Genomic DNA, 20,781 nt, shown 5'->3' on the forward strand with positions numbered 1-20,781 from the left:
GAATTTGGACACAGAGCCAGACACACACAGGGAGAACACCCTATGAAGACGCAGGCAGAGACTACGGGATGAATCTACAAGCCAAGAAAGGTCAAGACTGCCAGCAACCACTGGAAGCCAGGAAGAGGCCCGGGCACGTTCTCCCCCACAGCCCTCAGAAGGAGCCAACCTGGCCGATACCTTGATCTCAGATATCTAGCTTCCTGAGCTGTAAGATAATAAATTTCTATTTTTTTTAAAAAAGGGGGTTATTATTATTATTATTTTTAAAATATATTTTATTGAGTTTTTACAGAGAGGAAGGGAGAGGGATAGAAAGCTAGAAACATGGATGAGAGAGAATCATTGATCAGCTGCCTCTTGCACACCCCCTACTGGGGATGTGCCCGCAACCAAGGTACATGCCCCTGACCGGAATCGAACCTGGGACCTTTCAGTCCGCAGGCTGACGCTCTATTCACTGAGCCAAACTGGTTTCGGCTAAATTTCTACTGTGGTACTTACAGCAACACTAAGAAGCCAATAGAGTAAGTGTCAGATCCTTGTTCAAAGAATTTGCTGTCATACTCGGAGGCAAAGAGACCAAATGTGTCCAGTGAAAAACCAGGACTCCAGAAGAGTAAGCACACACCACCCCAGGTGTGACTTAACCCACGATCCAGGCGCTGGGCTTCCTCTGGTGCAGGGGCCCAGCCTTGAAATACAGCTCATGGTCTAAGTGCAAGATTACCAGCCTATTTGTTGATGTTTTCACACACTCCTGGGTAGGAGCAAAACCCAGTGGCAATTTTCTCATTGACCTTCTTATCAGTACAGTAGGTAATACTCTTACCTAATGCTTAATATATGCCATGTACATGAATTCAATTTTCATAACGACCTTTTCCTATAGGGACTATGATTCTACCCATTTTACAGATGGAGAAACAGGGGCACAGAGAGATAAAGTAACTTCCCCAGGGCTATAGAACTAGAAATGTTGGAGCTGGGATGTGGACCCAGGCAATAAGGGTCAGGAGTCCATGGTGACCACTTGCTGAGGCCTTCCCCTGGGGCAGGTGCTGTGCTGAAGACTTACATCCTAACCCACTTCACATTCACAACCATTTGTCGAAGCCCCCACACTGCTTATTTTCCCATAGTCATCCTTCCAGGAAAGCTATTTTACCTGGAATGAAAAAAGGCCTCTCAATTCCATACACATACACACAATCTGGTTCCACCAATCCAACAGGTCACGGGCTACCTACCCCTCGTGGGTATCTTGCAGGGTCCAGCTGCCTGCCCCTGCCCCTCTCAACACAACCGTGCCCACCCCAACTTCAAACTAGGGATGTGATGACTCTTTTTGTTTTCTTTGTTGGAGACTAGTGGGACTCGACTTCCCAACCTCTGTCTGTGATGGAATATTTTGGTACGAAATAATAACTTTCTTTTACTGACGGAGCCAGAGGGAAAAGGAGGAGCAGGAGAGAGAGACGTGGAGGACGAACAGCAAAGAAAGGGGAGGGAAGAGGAAAACTCAAGGGTCTCTGTCAGGAACTGGGGCCAGGGACTAAGCACACTGATCTCACCGCTGGAGAGGCTAGGCAGCCTGCTGCACGGAGCTGGACTCGAACCCAGGACTTGCCCACGGCTGCACCTGAGAGTCGGGGTGGTTGTGGGGGCAGAGGCCCTGCTCAGCAGTTCTCACAAGAAGGGAGTCTTCTCAAGGACAACCCTTGGCTGGAGAAGGAGGTGACGTTGCCATGGCCTCTGTAAAGTCCCCAAGGTGCTCTCCCGGGTTCCATGTGCCCCTCCGGGCACTGCAAAGGCAGCTAAGACCGTTGAGAGCTTTTTCCCCTTAGAGGTTAATGGCTGTGCTCTGCCACACAGCTGTGGTGTCGTAGCCCGGGCGGTGCCTACGTGTGTGGACTTGGGCCGTTTGACTCTCTCTCCATAAAAGCTAAGGTGGCCAGGCTTCCTTGCAGAACGAGCCAGCGTACCTCCCCCTTTCTCCACCCCTCTCCCCTCTCCTGTGGTACTGGTTTCTCCCAAATCTGTTTGATAACTCACGAGGAAATAGATCTTTCCGCCTCAGTAGCAACCAAATTGGTCTTTGCATCTGTGAAAATTATGCTCTGGATGGCAGCAATCCTGAGCGTTAATCAAGCATCAGTCACCGACATGAGTGGGAAATAGAGCCGCAGTCTTTCTTCAAGCCTTGTTTTGAGCAAAGCAAAGCTAGGCTGATTGTGGAGGAGCCCAGCGAACAGGCTGGAAACAGCTCAGGCGAGGGGAAGGAGTGTGAGCTCGGGGCGCAGGCCTGCTTAACCCCTGGCTTTGCCTCTAAATGCACGTGCTCCCCGGACCTCCATTTCCCCACTTGTAAACAGTCACCCCTCAGACCACCGGGGATGGAGAGAAGGCATGTGAAGTATGTAGCCCATGCAGGTGACCAGACGTCCTGCTTTTTGACAATTTGTCCCGCGGCGATTTTTGAAAAATCGGGACTTTTTTAAAACGCCGTGGGACGCAGGACAAATTGTTAAAAATCGGGACTGTCTCGTCAAAAGCGGGACTTCTGGTCACCTTACCCTACACACAAGCAGTGACTTACATTAGACACACCTGGAATACCTGGGGAGAATAAAACTACTGGGAGAGAGTCATTTTCTTGCCAAATATTACTTCTGAGTGTATTTAGCATGTGCTGTGTCCATACCAGGTGAATGAATATTCTCCTTTGGTTCCCATTCAAGTTTCTGAGCATCTGGTTCCCATGCAAAGGGCTCGTTCTCCTCAGTCAGTAGCACTGCCCAGATCTCCCCTGTCCTTGTCCCAACTACCCAGACTCAGATCTTACCCTCACTAAAGAGCCTTCCAAACCAAAAGGTAAAACCTGATTCTCACCACGAGGAAACATCAGGTAAATGAAGCTGAGGGACATTTTATTTGTAATTTTCACAAGTGTCCAGGCTGTGAATGGTAGACTGAAGAATGGTCCCCGATGAAAGGTGACTAAGGAGACATGACAAAATGCAACATGTGCCAAAACCGGTTTGGCTCAGTGGATAGAGCGTTGGTCTGCGGACTGAGGGGTCCCAGGTTTGATTCCGGTCAAGGGCATGTACCTTGGTTGCGGGCACGTCCCCAGTGGGGAGAGTTCAGGAGGCAGCTGATCGATGTTTCTCTCTCATCGATGTTTCTATTGTAACTCTCTATCCCTCTCTCTTCCTCTCTGTAAAAAATCAATAACATGTATTAAAAAAATGCAATCCTGGATTATTATTATTATTTTTCTATCCAGTGTAACTGGCAAAATCTGAATAAGGTTTGTATCAATGTTGTTTCTTGATTTTTACAATTGTACTACAGTTATGTAAAAGAATCTCTTTGGCTTTAGGAAATACACACTGAAATATTTAGGAGTATAGGGACATAGTATTTGGAACGTACTCTGCCAATAGTTCAAAAAGCATATAAAATATTAGTGTCTATGTACACATACACATATGAGGGGGTCTATTTTTATGATTTCTACAACTATTAAAACATATAAACACTGGCCATCCATTATCCATAATAAAATAATGACTCCGTTTGCGCTGATGAGAGGGGGTAGTGGAGGAGTGCTGGACTGGGTCGTGGAGCATTGGGAGAGTGGCCCGGCTCTCTCTCTACCAGAGGGACTCCGGGCAAACCACCTGTCTGGCCTCCTCTCCTGACACAGGGGGCTCAAGGTTGAATCTATCTTCTTCTTCTTCTTTTTTTTTTTTTTTTTTAATATATTTTATTGATTTTTCACAAAGAGGAAGAGAGAGGGATAGAGAGTTAGAAACATCAATGAGAGAGAATCATCGATCAGCTGCCTCCTGCACACCCCCCACTGGGGATGTGCCCGCAACCAAGGTACATGCCCTTGCCCGAAATCGAATCCGGGACCTTTCAGTCTGCAGACCGACGCTCTATCCACCGAGCCAAACCGGTCCCGGCTGAATCTACTTTCTGAGTTCTCCTTCTAGCACTCGCATTCTGTAATCCTGTTTTGAGTAGATGTCACCTGTTGGCCCACACCAACGGACGGGTGCTCTCTGCCCCGGAGGATCCACGTAGACATAACACCTACCTCGCGGGAATCCTCCTGCCAGACAGTGACCCAGTTGCGTGTCCTGCAGGCGACCTGAACCCGAGTGTGACTGAGCCAGAGAGCTGAGGCTCCCCCTCCTGCTTCCGGAGGCTTCCTCCTCAAGCCTGGGGGTTGGGGCTGTTGCACCCTCTGCCTCTGCCAATGTTTATGAGCCAAGTGGCGCACTCTGGGGAAGTGCAACGTGAGCGCTGAGCAAAACCTCTTGGAGCCAGGGGTGTGGACAGGGCTGCCTCTGTCCCCAGAGCTGGGCCCACCTCGGGAAATCATGCAGAAGGCAGGTGGTTTCATGAGCTAGCAGGGAGGACACATGAACATGAATTCCCTTTTCCTGAAAAAAAAAAAAATGCTGGAAAATGGTGAAGCAGCGCTCACATCCTGTTTTGGGGAAGGCCCTGTGTCCGGGAAGGGTGCGGGGTGTGGGGAGGCCACTCATGGACCTCAGTTCTCTAATTCTCTGAGTGAGGGGAAGAAAGGAAACGGCACAGAACTGGCCTTTCCCTGTGGAATGCCCCACGCTATTGTTTCCCATATTAGATGTGTCTTGTTAATGTTTTAGGCTGTGAAGATGTTAAGATCGCGGTGCATTCCTTCTGCACATGCTGGGGGAATTGGCGGAGAGGCGTGTGGGAGGGTCCTGGGTTCCAGAGGGAATTCCCTGCGGAAATTCCACAAAGAATTCCCTCTGGATAGTCCTCAACGTGAAGCTTAGGGTACTGTTACAGGATGGGTAAAATGAATATACTTCAACTCAAACAAGAATGAGAAAGACACTGTGCCTTTAAAAAAAAGTTTGATAATGCCTATGGTTTGATTTTTCTTAACGGATGCTTTTCAGACTAATTCTGTCCTTATTTTGAAAGCTCAAGCTACTCTTTGGAGTTGTTGTAGTGGAGGGGAGGGGAGAGGGAGGAGCACATCCTGGTCACACTCAGGAAAGCGCCATCTCTGGACATGAAAGAAGATACAGGACAGCCTGCAGGTGGGTGGGTTTAAATCGGGGTGGGGCGCTTCAGAACCACTTGGGGTGGGGCCTGCCCTCCTGTATTTCAAAAGTCCAGAGAAGATGGTCATTCAAACCAAGTCTATTGTCACTCCTGAAGCCCCTCCCCCTCAGGTCTACCCCCCTCCCCCCCTCCCCCTTGCCTTTGAGAGCAACTGCAGGACCTGTTCTGGACACATCTTGCTTGAAAAACGGATCAGCCTGTGAAGCTTGCCCCCGCACTACAATTAAAAATTCTTAATGCACTTGTAACAGCTGTGCCCCATAGGAACCCACTAGGCCTTCGGATGTCACAACAGGGGTTTTAACTGCTTTCTTGTTTTTTGTTTGTTTGTTTTTTCTGCTTAAATGGACCCCAGAACAGTGTGTACAGACTGCAGGTGCTTTAGATATAAGTAGGGTTGAAACGTCTGTCCTGAAACAAAGGTAAAGTCCCTATTTCCAGTGCCAAGGCCTGTCCTGTCACTCACCAGTTAAATATGATGAACAATATAATTTTTTATGTTGACATACGCACTTAAAAAAAAAAATGTTGCTTTTATCCACCACTCTTCTAAAAACCTGTAAGCCCCTCCTCAGAAGAAAGCCCTGTGTCTTTGAAAGTGGCTTTGCTTTTCCTCAGTTTGCCATTCAAAGCTTCCCACAATCTGGCTCCAGCGTGACCTTCCACACTGGCCCCCACATCACGGGTACCACCCATTCCTATCACTTCAAGTGGGTTGGCTGCCTCATAGTTTCAAATTCTTCTTTCAGTTGGAATATTGCATAGGATTATATCACCAGGATTGTGGATTGTCTTATTTCCAGTTGCTGAGCATTTTTCTGTTCCTCTTCTCTGAATTTTGCTGGGAAGGGTGCAAGGAAGCATCTGGCCCAGTGGGGTCCCACTTCAGCCAGTCACTGGGATATGGCATTGTGGGACAATGGGGGTGGGAAGTGGGCTATTTATTTTTTAATTTAATTTTATTATTTTTTAAAAATATATTTTTATTGATTTCAGAGAGGAAGAGGGAGAGAAAGAGATAGAAACATCAGTGATGAAAGAGAATCATTGGTTGGCTGTCGATTGGGGATCGAGCCCTCAACCCAGATATGTGCCCTTGACTGGAGTAAAACCTGGGACCCTTCAGTCTGCAGGCCGACACTCTATCCACAGAGCCAAATAGGCTAGGGAGAGGTTTTTTTTTTTTTTTTTTTTTTTTAAATTGACATATATCATGCATACAGGAAAGGGCACAAATCACACAGTGTGCCGCCTGATGACGAAATACCCTCATGTCACCAGCACCCAGATCAAGACACAGAACATTATCAGCATCCCAGAAAGGCTGCGGGAGGGAAGGCTTTTAAAAGATTCCTACTTTCTCAATCCTTTGAAAGTCCTAGATCTGAGGTGAAGCCCAGGAATTTGCATTTTTAAGATTTATCCTGGGGATTTCCTATACCCTACCAAAGGCTTTCAAATTGCCCACAGGTGTCAATTTGGGATGGGGGTGGGAGTAGGAGTGGAGATAGGAAACTGTCAGACCTGCCTTGCCCTTCATTCGGAGCCTTTTGCATCTTCTCCTTATACTGGCTACCATCTATGGATAAAAACAATACCTTGCTCCACAATTCTGAAAACCAGTCAGAGTTCAACTGAAGAAGCAGATCTATAAGGATAGATATGGATATATATATATATATATATATACATATATATATATATATACATATATATATATGCATTTGTCTATGTAATATATATATATATATATTAGTAGCCTTGTGCATGAATCCATGCACCAGTAGCTCTCTGCCACCCTCCTTAGCTCCCTCCACTCTCCTCTCCCTCCCCCACTCAAAGCTTGCTGCCCTGCCCTCTCCTGTAGCTCTCCACCGCCTGCTTGTAGTTCGCTGCTCCACCCTCCTGCAGATCCGTGATCGGTGGGTCGTTATACCTCATGGTGTAAGAGCTAATTAACATATTCCTCTCTTATTATATAGGGTATGTAACAGGTATTTGACTCTTCACAATAGTAGTTTAGTAGTTGCTGGTTAAAAGACTTCTTTAAGGCTGCTGTTTTTGCATTTGATGCTGGGATGTAAAGTCCCTGGGGCAGGCAGTTGGGAAGAAAAGATTGGAAAGTGGTGGTGGTGGTGGGGACCAAGAACAATCTGGAATCTATTGCAAGCCTTAACTGGAATCCTATGAAGGTGGACTGAAACGTGTGTCTGCTCTTGTTGTCTTTGACCCTGATGGCATGGGGATGTCCTCCAGAAGCCAGGTCCCCCCACCATGGAGCTAAGCACACACACCTGGCCCAGGAGTCAGAGCACCCGAAGAGGGATCAGGGGGAAGGTGTAGCCACTGCAGCCTTAGCCCCTGCCTCGTGCCAGGGAGGTGAGCCAGCAGACAGGTCTCCACGTGACAAAGCCGCCATCACCCCTCTGATCACTGGTCCTCAAGCTTGGCTACACGTTGGAATCACGTGTGGACTTTTAAAACCGACATGAGGCCTAGCATCAGGATATGAGAAAGCTTCCTAGGCCAGCCTCCTGTGCAATTGCGGCTGAGAAACATTGGCTGTCAGCCTTAATACTATTTTCCCCAACCTAGGGCCCAAGAAGATAAATCCTACTCTTTTTGTCCCAAGAGGAGCATAAAGAGACCTGGTTATTTTTTTTTCAAAGTCCCTAACACGTTTTTCCCATTACCCTGCTTTCCTGCATCTGGCTGTCCCCTCTTCCCGCACCTCGCCACGGCTCTCCTGCAGCCCTCTGCACCCTGGCTGTGCCCCAATGAAGCCAGTGCCGGCCAACCTCCTGGTGTTAAGTGGATTAGGAGTGCAGTGGGCAGACTGAGATCACCCTAATGCCATCAAGCTCATAGCGAAGACTCGGAAATGTTCACTATTAAGCTTATAAATAAAGCAACTCTTCCTCCCAGGCATGGACTAATTAAATGACCACAACACACACAAAGCGGCCAGTGAACACTTAACCACCGTAATACAAGCAAGAGTTGGCAAGAGCCCGTGCTGTGGACTCGCGGGTGGCGGAACCGTCACTGCTGGGTCTTTCTCCAGGATGCTGAAAAGAAGGCTGAGAGGGGCCGCTGCAGGAGGGGAAGAGGGGAAAGAGTTCAGGGCCAGAAAGAGCTCGGGTTCAAGTTCCATCACTGCCCTGGGGCTTGGGCAACTCGCCTAACATTTCCAAGCTTCAGCGTCAGCCCTTCCTCCTGCACAGGCCACGGAGAGCATCAGAAGAGAGAGGAAAAGTGAAAAGTTTTGGGGGGAGGAAGTCTAGCAGCGTGGACATTTCGGTGCGCAAGGAAGCAGCATTTAGTCCTGTTATAGACAACACCGGTGTAAGGGAATGATTACGTAGACTGTGGATTATTCAGGCCCCTTGCTTTCCTTTTCTATGTGGCTATTCCTCATGAGATCTGAAGTGCGAGACTGGCACAATTGATTAACATCCGTCTTTGGGATTTCCTTTGGCTTTCTCTTATTTACCCTCTTCTTCTGTCCATTATAGCAGACCATTGAAGACTGGCCAGTACCCCCTTTCTATACTCCTTAAATAAGTTTACATAGAGAGAACCTTGCTAAGAAACAGCAGCAGCAAAGGGACCATTCAGTGCATTCCTGGGAAGGAAAACCAGGGAAGGCTCAGGCAGTGCTACAATACGTTTACTGGCCTATGTCTGTTGTTGAAGGTAGTTTTCTCACCTGAATTACATTTTAAGCTTCTTTTAAGCTTCAATGCTGGCTCTCGGCCCCCTTTTATTGGGATCTCCACACAGTGGCTAAGACAGTGCAGTAGAAAGGCTATTGGCTGTAAGGATCCCAAACTCCAGGTTCTAATGATAGCTCTGCCTCTCAAGAGTCATTTTAGTCCTTCTCAGTCTCGGGTTCCTCCTCCATAAACTGGGAATTACCTATGTCATGGGATTATGGTGCAGTGCAAATTAGACAATGTGTGCAAAAATACTTCTATGGTTCCAAAAGTGTTGAGAAACGGGGAAAATGTGACAAGAATTGTTACTTCTCAAGAACTAGGCGCTGGCTGGTTTTCTTGTTGAGGACAGGGAGGCACACAGCAGAGTGGTCCACCTCGGGCTAAAGGTGAGGAGACAACTCCGGAGCAGAGGTGAGGGGAAATGGATGGCCCCAGAAGCCGAGGAATGACAGCTATGGCTTTCTCACAGCCCATCATGGGAGGTCTCTGTTCTCTCTCCTGCTGCAAGCTGGTCCCTTGTTCGTTCGTTCGTTCATTCATTCATTCATTCATTGTTTTTTTCATTCAGTGTTTACTGAGTACCTACTATGGGCCAAGTACTATGACAGGGGTTGAGAATTGAATGGTGAACAGCAGATGAAGTCAATCTCCCATTTATTCCCAAAACGTGGGCTCAGCTCGTGCACTGAGAGTTGAATAACTAGTTTCATGCAGCCCCAGAGACTGATGCAAATATTGTGTTTTAGTGGGATTCTAGTTTGAGACTAAAAACCATTAACACGTGGAGGTCGGGTCTGGTAAGAAGAAGAAGGAGGAGGAGGAGGAAGGGGAGGAGGAGGAGGAGGAGGAGGAGAAGGAGAAGAAAAGGTAAACCATGCCACGCTTTTTAGGGCTGTCCCTTCCTGTGCCCCCACCCCAGGTTTCCGGAGTCCTGTTCTTGACGACTTTACCCTCTGGTAAGACTGACTGACTCCACGTATTCCTCCTAAGCGTAAATGCCCTGGCGGACCTGCACTTACCAGGGATGTAAGCCTGGAGGTGAGGGACTGATGTCTCAGGGGGAGAGATGTCAGAGGTCACCCTAAAATCACACCACGAGGGCAGTCACTTCCGACTGGCGTTTGCAGAGACAAAAGAAGTGGAGAAAAGTGGCAATATCGGTAGGGAAAGTCCCTCTAAACAGCCCTGGGTGGTTTCTCAAGATTACCAACAATGAGGAGGGCGAGGGTGGAGGCCCGTGTGGCTGATGCCAGGGGGAGCTTTTATTTAGGAAGGAGTCAGTAGGACCTCTTTTCCCCCCTTCTTCTCAATTCTGACCAAGCTGCCCCACAACCCCACAGGTGTCTTTCCAGATGACTTTACAACTTAGTAAATTCTTAGTAAAAAAGGTAAAGTATCATTTATGACAAGACACTCTCCCCAAAGCCGGGTTCCTGAAAGGCTGCAGGCAGTATGAACCCCAATTAGACTCATTAAAAGAACAGTGTTCTTTTTACAGTGAAATAAAGCTCTGACACACGAGCCAAGACCGGTCTGGCTCAGTGGATAGAGCGTCAGCCTGCGGACTGAAAGGTCCCGGTTTTGATTCTGGTCAAGGGCATGTACTTTGGTTGCCGGCACGTCCCCGGTAGGGGGTGTGCAAGAGGCAGCTAATCGATAATTCTCTCTCATAGATGTTTCTAACTATCCCTCTCCCTTCCTCTCTGCAAAATATCAATAATATATATATATATATATATATTTTTTTTTTAAATAAAGCTCTGACACAGGAAACCTACACAAACCAAAGGCAGCATTGTCCTGGGAGAGATGAAAAAGTGGACACCCTGGTAACCACCCGCAGGTGAAGGCAGAGCCCTGGGCTAGCCACCCCAGAAGCCCAGCTGTGTGTCTGCCCCAAGCACAGCCCACCCCCTTCCGAAAGTACCCACACTCCCGACTTCCTTCCTGGAGCTCATTTATGGCTTCATCACCCAAGTGTGCATCCTTGGGCACCATGCTTCATCTTGCCCATTTTTGAGATGTCTATTTTTTTAAGCGACCAGTTCTTCCTCCATCTGTTTCTTGTCCTTACAATCTAGCTGTTGAAGGCTCAGGCTGTCTAACCTGAAGTTTTCTACTGTCTGGATTTTGTTCTTGGTGCACATCAACACATTCAAATGCGTTCATTCTTTCTTTTTTTTAAAATGGGTTAATAATAAATAAAAAAAAATATATATATATATTTCTATTGATTTTAGAGAGGAAGGGAGAGGGAGATAGAGAGAGACAGAAACACCAATGATGAGAGAGAATCACTGGCCAGCTGCCTCCTGCATACCCCCCACTGGGGATCGAGCCAGCAACTCAGCCCTGTGCCCTTGACTGGAATCGAACCCTGGACCTTTCAGTTACAGGCCAACGCTCCATCCACGGAACCAAACCAGCTAGGGTCAAATGCATTCATTCTTAATGCTAATAACCATCTGTCTAAAAAAACAAAAAAAAACAAAAAAAAAAACTATATGTTAATCATGTTCTTAAGGGGGAACAACCCACCATAATCACATTCTTGTGAGTATATGAGCAAAGGGAGCTCCCATATCAGAGGCAGTGAGGGAAACATGATTTGGAGGGGAGGGAGCTCTCTGTGGAACTGGTGATTTATGAAAAATTAAACAAACGAAAAAAACACACCAAAAAACAAAAAAAACACAACCCTTTTTGCGATTGGAACTGACCAGGAAATGCTCTTTAAGGTCTTCCAGTGCAGTTTGCTTTAGTAGGAAGCACATTCGGAACAGGACTTGGCATCATGTTATGCTCTGGTGTCCAGGGTTGGACACCAGTAGGCTTTTATCGAAGACGATTGCCTAAGAGGGGTCTGGCTGTAGTAAAAATCTAAGTGCACTTCCTCACTTGTCAGCACCTGCTGGCAGCAGCTGGAGTAATCTCCCCAATTTTGCTGTATGTCCAAACCACTAACCAGAATCACCAAATGTAACAACCATAAAAGGTAGATGAAAGGAAGATTAGATCTGGCCATTTACTTCGGTTTGGAGCAAGAACAGTAAGCTCAGAACATTTTCCCTTTTTCTCTGTGAGTGCCTCTGGAATACCACCTCCTTTCACCACAGGCCCATGTTCCAGACCACTGGCTACCACACAGAAACAAAATATGTGGTGGCTCCTTCTTCCCGTCTGTCCTTAACCTCTTCCTCCTGAGCGCCTGGCTTTGTCAGCCCAGTTTGGAGCACTGGAGGTGAGATGGTTGTTGAAGTGGCCACCGAGTTTCATTTATTCATCTTGTCTTTCTTTCTTTCTTTCTTTCTTTCTTTCTTTCTTTCTTTCTTTCTTTCTTTCTTTTCTTTCTTTCTTTCTTTCTTTCTTTTTTTATTTAATATTTTATTGATTTTTTTACAGAGAGGAAGAGAGAGGGATAGAGAGTTAGAAACATCGATGAGAGAGAAACATTGACCAGCTGCCTCCTGCACACCCCCTACTGGGGACGTGCCCGCAACCAAGGTATATGCCCTTGACCGGAATCGAACCCGGGACCTTTCAGTCCGCAGGCCAACGCTCTATCCACCGAGCCAAACCGGTTTCGGCTCATCGTGTCTTTCTTATTCACCAGGAGTCAGCACTGAGAGGATGAGTATGGGACCCAGGTTCACTCCCACGGCTCACACACAAACAGACCGGCTGGGTCAGGGCTTGGCAGGGAGGTGAGGCCTGAGTTGCCATGCTGAAAGGCTAGGAGTTCAGTGTGAGTGTGTGTGTGTGTGTGTGTGTGTGTGTGTGTGCGCGCGCGCGCACCAGAAAAAAATCCTCACAGAAATGTACTGTCGCCCTCAGACGAAATCTCGTACCCGAGATCCTTGCCGACACATACAGCCCTACGGCTACCAGAACACACGGAGTTAAAAATAACACAGCCCTTGAAACTGAAACCCAATTCTCCATGGCAATCTATTAAATAACGAAGGATTTCTAGGCCTTATTAAAATAAATGTTTAGTGTATTCGCTTATCCTCCGACGTGCACTTCCTCACTTGTCAGCACCTGCTGGCAGCAGCTGGAGTAATCTCCCCAATTTTGCTGTATGTGCAAATCAATTTGATTCCCCCCCCAAAGATAAAAATCAGTAAAGTGATTAAGTTACAATTAAGGCATGTCATTGAAAGCACAGACAACGTGAAAAGGCTGAGAAGGACTTGCCCTGAGGTCATTACTAACTTCCTCCTACCCAAGTTCAATGACACCCCCCACCCTCCTTCTCCTTGTCTGCTCTGCTGCTGTGATATTGCGGGTGATCAACAAGCTTCTTCTGACTTCTTAAAACCCTCTCCTCTTTTTGGCTTTCATCATGCTCTCCTTATGCCAGGTTCCCTTCCTGACTCTTGTACTGGTTCCCTAATTGTTCGTCCATCCGTCCATCCATCCATCCATCCATCCAATAGATGTTTAAAGACCCAATGTGCCAGGCACAGAGAAAAACGACAGCATACTTATGTCTGCAGTTAAAAAAATGCTTTTACATATATGATGAATGACTTCCTTGCTACCACCACGTGCGTTGGCTGTTACACATGAGGAAAACAGGCTCGCCAGGCTGTGATTTACTTACAACAGCACAGCCAGCAGGTGGCAGTCTGGACACAAATTCAGGTTTACCTCCCAGTATGAATTCATATGTATGGGTCAAGTATAATTTCTCAACTAGCCTCATGGTTCCTAATTAAAGGTCCTGATCCAGTCAATAGATATTTACCGAGGCTGTGATAGGCTCTGGGAGATGCGAAAGACTGGGTCCCTGCCCTTGTAGAACTTGTGGCTCTGTGTGTGGGGGACAGACATCAATCATATAGCTACACACACACACACAACACACGTTTGTTTTCAAGGTACTGAGGGAGAGCTGATGTGGTTCTGAAAATCAGGGAAGTGTTCTGGGAGCAATAATCATTAAGATGCGTTCTGAAGAGTGAGTCAGAGTTAGCTTCGGTTAGGGGGTTGGGTGTGAAAGAAAATCACATATGGAGAAGGGAAAGCACGTGCAAGGGCCTGGTGGCGGGAAGACCTTATGCGCCCCAATCCTGAGAGGCCGGGGGGGGGGGGGGGGGGGACTAGCATACAGAGGGCGAAAGGGAGCCTGGCACAGGATGTGGTTCCATGACAATGATTTTTTGCTTTTAGCTTAAGAACAATGGGAAGCCACATGTCAAGAGAATGCCGTGATTAACTTTGTTCTTGATTCTGACTCCTGTGTGGAGATGGATTGTGCAGGAGCAGGAGTGGAAGCAGGGAAAACGGCTGGAAGGCTTCTGTTGTTGTCCAGATGAGACGTGATGGTAGCGTGGACCGGGGTGGTGGTGGTGGAAATGGAGAGGAGAATCCCACAGGTGCCCCCTGCTCTGCTCAAGCCCATGTTATTTTCCCTAGACCCTGTCGCCAGAGTGTGCTCACGAATTTGCAGTTACGTGGAAGCTTGTCTACCCTCCAGGGCTCTGCTGGGTCTCCTCTCCCGCGAAGCCTTCTCTGGACAACGGGAGTCCTCCCAGATCTTCCGGAAGTCGTGTCTGTCTTCTGCACAGTCCGTCTCACACCTGATTCTTCACCACGGCTTGGCTGTTCTCCGGTCCGTTTCTGGAGATGCCTTCACTTCTCTTGTTGTCTTGCTTTCTCCCTTTGGAAAGTAAATGCTTTGTTGGCATTTGCTGAATGGTATCAACAGAGCTCCCTTGGAAATGACACCTGTAAGCGATTACTCATGCCAATTGCCTTTGCTTCCCCTGAATTAAACACCGGTTGCTTATATCTGTCTTCGTGATCTTGTTCTATCAAAACGTATGTCCCAATTTTTCTATTACTTCCTCTCAACCCGTTTCCTTATTTCTCCTAGCAGAAAGCAGCTTCAGAGGAAGGGAGTGGAGGTGGGGTTCGGGGCAGGAGTGTAATTAAAGAGGGGCTATCTGACCAGAATTCCTGCACCTTTTAATGGGGTATTTGATTAATCCTTTCTTCAGGCACCATTATTCATGCCTTGATGGAATCTCATTTTATAGCCCTTAATACACGGACCCAATTTATCCACATCACATTGTATTCTAATACTTGTCATCCAAGTTATTAGCTATCTCCTCTCACTGTAAAATCATCAGCTAGTTTGATTAGCTTATTCCCCGGGGGGATGATGGCGGAGATAAGAACAGACACAGTACGATATGACCACCGCGGTTCTCCGTCCTCAGAAGAAGACTGCTGAGCGGAATCCACTTCCGGAGCTGGGGGTGAGGGAGGGTGAGATAAACACCATCCCTGTGGCAGGGTCCCTGGGTTGGCCCCAGAAGCCATGGCTGCATATTCTTCCACATTCTGAATGCTCTTCCTGACACACACAGCCCAGGATACCCCTTCTACCTTACACCCCCATTTTCCCCCAACCAGGGCCTGGCCGGCCAGACAGCCCCAGGAGACACACAGTGCTGTGAGTGGCTCTTTCTCCAGAACCATTGGCTCTAAGCAGCCAGCCCTAAGACAGCTCTAAGCAGTCTTTCTATTCTTTGGAACCAAACCTGAGGCTGGGAACTCATGGCGGCTTCAGACCTTTCTAAGCAAGGTCAGCTCTAGCCTAGAGAGAGAGAAGGGGCTTGTGTGACCTCTCTAGGACGGTGGGCTCAAAGCCCACAGAGAGATTCCAATGCGCCCTCCTCTACCCACCCACCCACCCACCCACCCCTCATCAGCCTGATCCGGCAAAACAGCCACAGTCCTCTCTGGAGTCCTTTAAAAAATCATCTTTTAACCAAAGGCCCTATAACAATTCTTCTTGAGCTTTTCTGAGTGGAACAGGGGAGGATGAAAGAGGCTCACTCTGTGGTGGCATTGCTCCTTCAGGAATGGAGTCTCATTCCCCGCCCCCAGCCCAGGCTGCACTTAGTGTTTCTAATAAACAGAGTAATGCAAAGTCACGGTGTGTCACTTCTGAGACTAGGTCAGAAAAGGATTTTGTTTTGTTTTTTTTGTTAATCCTCAGAGGAGGAAATTTTTCCACTGATTTTATTTTAGAGAAAGGGGAGAGACAGATACACCAATAGGAGAGACACATCAATTGATTGCCTCCCACACACTCCGAACAGGGCCAGGGCTCATGTCTGTAACCAAGATGCCGTTGACTGGAATGGAACCCAGGACCCTCCAGTCTGCAGGCCAATGCTCGATCCACTGAGCAAAAACTGGGTAGAGCTATAAGAGACATTTTAAAAATATATATATTTTATTGATTTTTTACAGAGAGGAAGGGAGAGAAATAGAGAGCTAGAAAAGTCAATGAGAGAGAAACTGAGAGAGAAACATCAACCAGCTGCCTCTTGCACACCCCCTTACTGGGGATGTGCCCGCAACCAAGGTACATGCCCTTGACCGGAATTGAACCTGTGACCTTTCAATCCGCAGACTGATGCTCTACCACTGAGCTAAACCGGTTTCGGCTAAGAGACATTTTGACTGCCTCCTTCTCTCCCTCTGGTTGTTGGCTCTGAGGGAACATCCCCATGGAGAGGTCTACAGGACTGAGAGGGAGGAATGGAGGCCTCCAGCCACAGCCGAGCCTTCAGATGACACACTGCAGCTCTGGATGACTGCTGGACTGCAACTTCTTTAAAGACCCTGAGCCAGAACCACCCAGCTGTGCTGCTCCCAGGTGTCTGACCCATGGGAACCGTGCAAGGCAATAGATACTTGTTTTAAGCTGCTAAACGTTGGGCCATTGGTTATAACAGATAATAACACACCCCGAACTACCTCAGAGAAAGGCCTTGGTCCCTGCCTTCCCTTTAGTTCCCTGCGAATCTCTTCTCTGTTCTGGGAGCCTGGTGTCCCTTTGGTACCCTCTACCGGGCCGGTGCATGACTTATACCGTATGTCCTCACGGTCTTGAGGACTGTGTCCTGAGAAGAGAGAAACGGAGGGAGGAAGAGCTCCCCGACACCTGGGTCTGGAATTCACCTCCTCGCCCGCCATCCACAGTGACACCTGAGATGAGAATGACTTTTCGCAGAGAGCAAACTTCTTGAGGCCACAGAATGCTCTCGTTTCTGAACTGGGAGGGGTGAGGGGTGGTGGTGGTGGTGCCTCATGACTTCAGGCAGGCCGACAAGCTGGTACGAAAAGACTTTCCATATTACGGGTTCCCTTTTGTAACCCATGTTCACCTCCTGCCCCATTCTTGCTCTTCTGCAGTTTCTGCAAAAGGTCGTGTCTCGTTTCAACTTCGCAGTTAACCACATCTGACATTAAGTGGGGATTTCAAAATCTGGCTTAAATGTTGCAAGGTGCGCCCCTCGACTCCACCCCCCTGGCTGTGTCCTGCCGGCACAGACACAGCCGTGAAGGAGGTGTTGGTCCATTGTAACTTGGCTCTGTTACACAAGGGATGGGATGTAGTTTTTGATTAAAAGAAAAAAAAGAAAAAAATCCAGGTTGCTCCTCTGCCTGATCAAAATCTATCTCAGTTCTATGGGCCAAGGTAGGTAGGATATAGTTATAGATGTTAATCTCTCGGAAGGCTTGGAAAAGGCAGCAAAGCCGGGGACGTAGGCAGCGGAGGGAACCCCAAAGCAGTGGTTCTCTAAGCAGAGCCCCCAGGCCAACAGCATCGGCACCATCTGGAAACTCGGTGGGAATGCAGATTCTCAGGCTCCACCCTGACCTACTGAGTCAGAAACTCTGGGGCCAGAGCCCAGCAATCTGTGTTTTAACAAGCCCCTCTGAAAATTCTGATGCATGGCTACAGGTTGACTACCGCTGACTTAAAGGATTCAACATCTAAATTATTCATTCATCCATTCACAAGACGTTGATGGAGTGCCTACTATTTGCCAGACATGCTGGGCAATGAGGAGGAATTATAAGGAGCTCCTTCCTCAAGAAACCCACAGTCCTCCCGCCCTTGCTTTATGACAAAGCTTGAACAGAGAGCAGGAATTTGAAGAGCTAATCCAGGGACTGGAAATCTTCTTTACATGTAACTCTTTTCAATGGACAGGAGGTGCATTGAAATCCCCCCCCCTCAACCCCCCCAGCCAAGAATGATCATACTCTCAAAATAGTCACTCTTCTAAAGTAAGTCAATGTGTGGGTTTAAGGTATCATGTACAACTGGCTCGGCCTTTTAAACTTAAGGGGAAAAAAAGATTATGTAATTTTACCAGGAATGAAACGTGGGATTACCTTGAAGAGTCACTTAAGTTCGTGCCTGTTTTTCAGCGAACAAACTATTTTGTCGTTTTATCATCTTTGATTAAATAAGAGTTTCTTCCCCCTTTTTCTGTAAGCCTAAAAACATCCTAACAGCGAAGACGTATCTTGTGCTTCCTTCGGCTGGGCCTGGGGCTAGCGCTACATTCAGTAACTCATTTGATCCTCCCCTGGCCTGAGAAAGCCGCTGCAGCAAACACACAGAATGCACAGACGAAGAACAGAGACTGGGAGAGGCAGGAAAGGAACCCAGACCCTCCTGGGAAGTGTCCTCCTGCGCTGTACTTCCGGTCCCACTGGGTTATTCCACTGCTCATTACACTACGGATTAGGCCCTGGCTGGTGTGGCTCTGTTGGCTGACATCCTCCTGTGAACCCAAAGGTGGCGGGTTCAATTCCTGGTCAGGGCACACAGACCCAGGTTGAGGGCTTGATCCCTGATTGGGGCGTGAGCAGGAGGGAGGCAACCGATCCGTTTCTCTCATATTGGTTCCCGCTTCCCTCTCCCTCTCTCCGCCTTCACTCTCTAAAAATAAATAAAACCCCCCACCACCGATTAATTGGGAAAACATAAAAGAAAATAGGACCACTCCCCGGGAAGATTTCTAGGATGATACCACTGGCGAACGCTCCATTGAGGGATTTATTTTCAAAAGTTAAAGTTCATGCTCGATTTCTCCTTTAGCACCACAGAAAATTAGGAGCGGACTATAAACTTGTTATGGTCACAGCATGAGTGCCCTGTGCACACATCTCCAAGCTCAACGGATCCAGCTTTTAGAAGGCCCCCCGCACCTCCTCCCCCGCCCCCCTGCTCCTTTCTCAGGTCGCCTCAGCGATGCCCAACGACCCACAGTAACATTATCAGGGCCGGTGATTTTCCTGTGCTCGGGGATGAATTTGAGTTGATCCAGCCAAGCCTGGGCCTGTGTGACGATGGACACCCGTAACCCAGCAGCCTCGGGGGCGAAGGCGGTGACCAATAGCCAGAGAAGAAATCAAAGCTGTCCGGCAGGACCAGCAACACATTCAGCCCTGCGGCGTGGGCGCGAGGCCTGCCTTGGCTGGCCAAGTTCATCTGCCGGCCAGGCCGATCCTTCATTCGCAGGGCGTCATGAGTCACCCACCTTTTGGCCACCAAAAAAGGATCAGGGAGGCCGCGTCTCCTTATGGCACCCTGGGAAGAACCTGGTGACTTTAGCTACCGGCACCAACGAAATGGGGTGGCCCCGTGGGCTGTGTAGAAGCCAGGTGAGTCTCTTACAAGCTACATACCAGCATGCAACTTGAGGTAAAGTGAAACGCACCACGCCTGTTCCCTCGGCTCTCTGTAATCAAGGATTTTTAGACCATCAGGTCCAACCCCTATCCGTTTCTAATTCGGGGTGTTCGCTGGCTTCTGCCGAGACATTGATTTGATTAGCGGCATCCTGTGGAACTACAGACATGATCGGTGGAGCTTGCGAACGCATGATTTATTTCAAGATTCCGAAATGAGAAACACACCTGTTAATGGCACACCGGGGGCTGGGAGATCCTTTGAAAGCATTTCATGCATATAAATGGGACGTGTGATGAAAGTGTCTGCTTAGAGTCACCGTCCCCACGCCGGGGACCACCCCGCGGTGCTCCCCATCCTGGCGGAGTGACGGCTCCTGGGGAAGCCGCTGGGATGAGATGATCTGGCGTGTGGACACCCGTGTGCCGCCTCATTTATCTACCTGTGACAGGGACAGCGCTGGAAGAGAATCAAAAGATGACAAATGGCTCCCGGTTTTAAAGGAGCTGTTCAGGATGGGTGTACGCCCAGGGGGAACCAGGTTTCCTGCCAGGAGCCGTCACTCCATCCTGTTTCAAGGCCACGTTTTGGCAAACACCATCCAGCCCATGATGGCTGTCTGCTTTCACCCGTGGGTTTAAGACACCTGCTCTGTGGGCCTGAAATCCAGTCCTTCTGAAGACGGCGCGGAGGGAGCACACCTGCCCACACGCTGCCAGGCGGCGAGCTGGCAGGCAGGCACTGCGCAGGCAGGCTCCAGATGAGAGGGATCTGTCTCACGTGGAGGCAGACAGACAGCATGGAGAGACTTTGCAGGAGTCCAAAGGGCGATACGGTATCAGTTAATGACTGGGGAAGACCGACTCCTGGGAGACAGGAGACAAAAGTCCTCACCCCCACATTCCTAGGATACTGGTCCCTGGAATCTGTTTTTGTGGGGGGCGGGGGGGAAAATCCCCCATGCTTCCAACCTCCCTTTGGGCAGGAAGTAGGCACCTGGCAAGTTTGAAGATGGTCCACCTGAGCACAGGTCTGGCCTCTGCGACCCTCTGTTTGCCAGCCAGGGGCCCAGCTCCGGCCGTGGCCCTCCTGCCTTCTTTCCCGCCCACGCCCCCTCTCTGGAAACAACCATGTATTAGACTAGGGGTGTCGAACTCAATCAGAGAAGGGGCCAAAATCTAAAATCCAGCCTAAATCGCGGGCCGAATGATTTACTGAACAGTCATAAACTGTCATTGTGATGGAAACGCAGCGGAGTGCAGTGATGACAGTGCGGTGCGGGCCACATTGCAAGGCCTGGCGGGATGGATTTGGCCCGCGGGCCTTGTGTTTGACACATGTGTATTAGACGGTCACCATGTCCGGTCCTCTCTCTGGAGGTGAACATTGCTCAGCCAAGCTGGTGTGTGTTTC

The 20,781-nt window shown here is 48.6% G+C and overlaps 1 protein-coding gene across 4 annotated transcripts in view; it reads right to left on the reverse strand.

Moving 5' to 3' along the window:
• Window positions 1-20,781, reverse strand: part of ATXN7L1 (ataxin 7 like 1) — a 230,513-nt gene that overhangs the window by 113,681 nt on the left and 96,051 nt on the right. Inside the window, exon 4 of one of the 4 annotated variants that reach the window (XM_036429695.2) lies at window positions 12,447-14,517. The exons of the other annotated variants lie outside the window; for them this stretch is intronic. Coding sequence (XP_036285588.1) covers window positions 14,432-14,517 — 86 coding nt within the window. The 3' untranslated portion in view covers window positions 12,447-14,431. Of the gene's footprint in view, window positions 1-12,446; window positions 14,518-20,781 lie in introns of those variants that run through there. 4 annotated transcript variants of the gene reach the window in all.

Source organism: Pipistrellus kuhlii, unplaced genomic scaffold (genome assembly GCF_014108245.1).
Source record: "Pipistrellus kuhlii isolate mPipKuh1 unplaced genomic scaffold, mPipKuh1.p scaffold_m20_p_10, whole genome shotgun sequence".
Classification (NCBI taxonomy): domain Eukaryota; kingdom Metazoa; phylum Chordata; class Mammalia; order Chiroptera; family Vespertilionidae; genus Pipistrellus; species Pipistrellus kuhlii.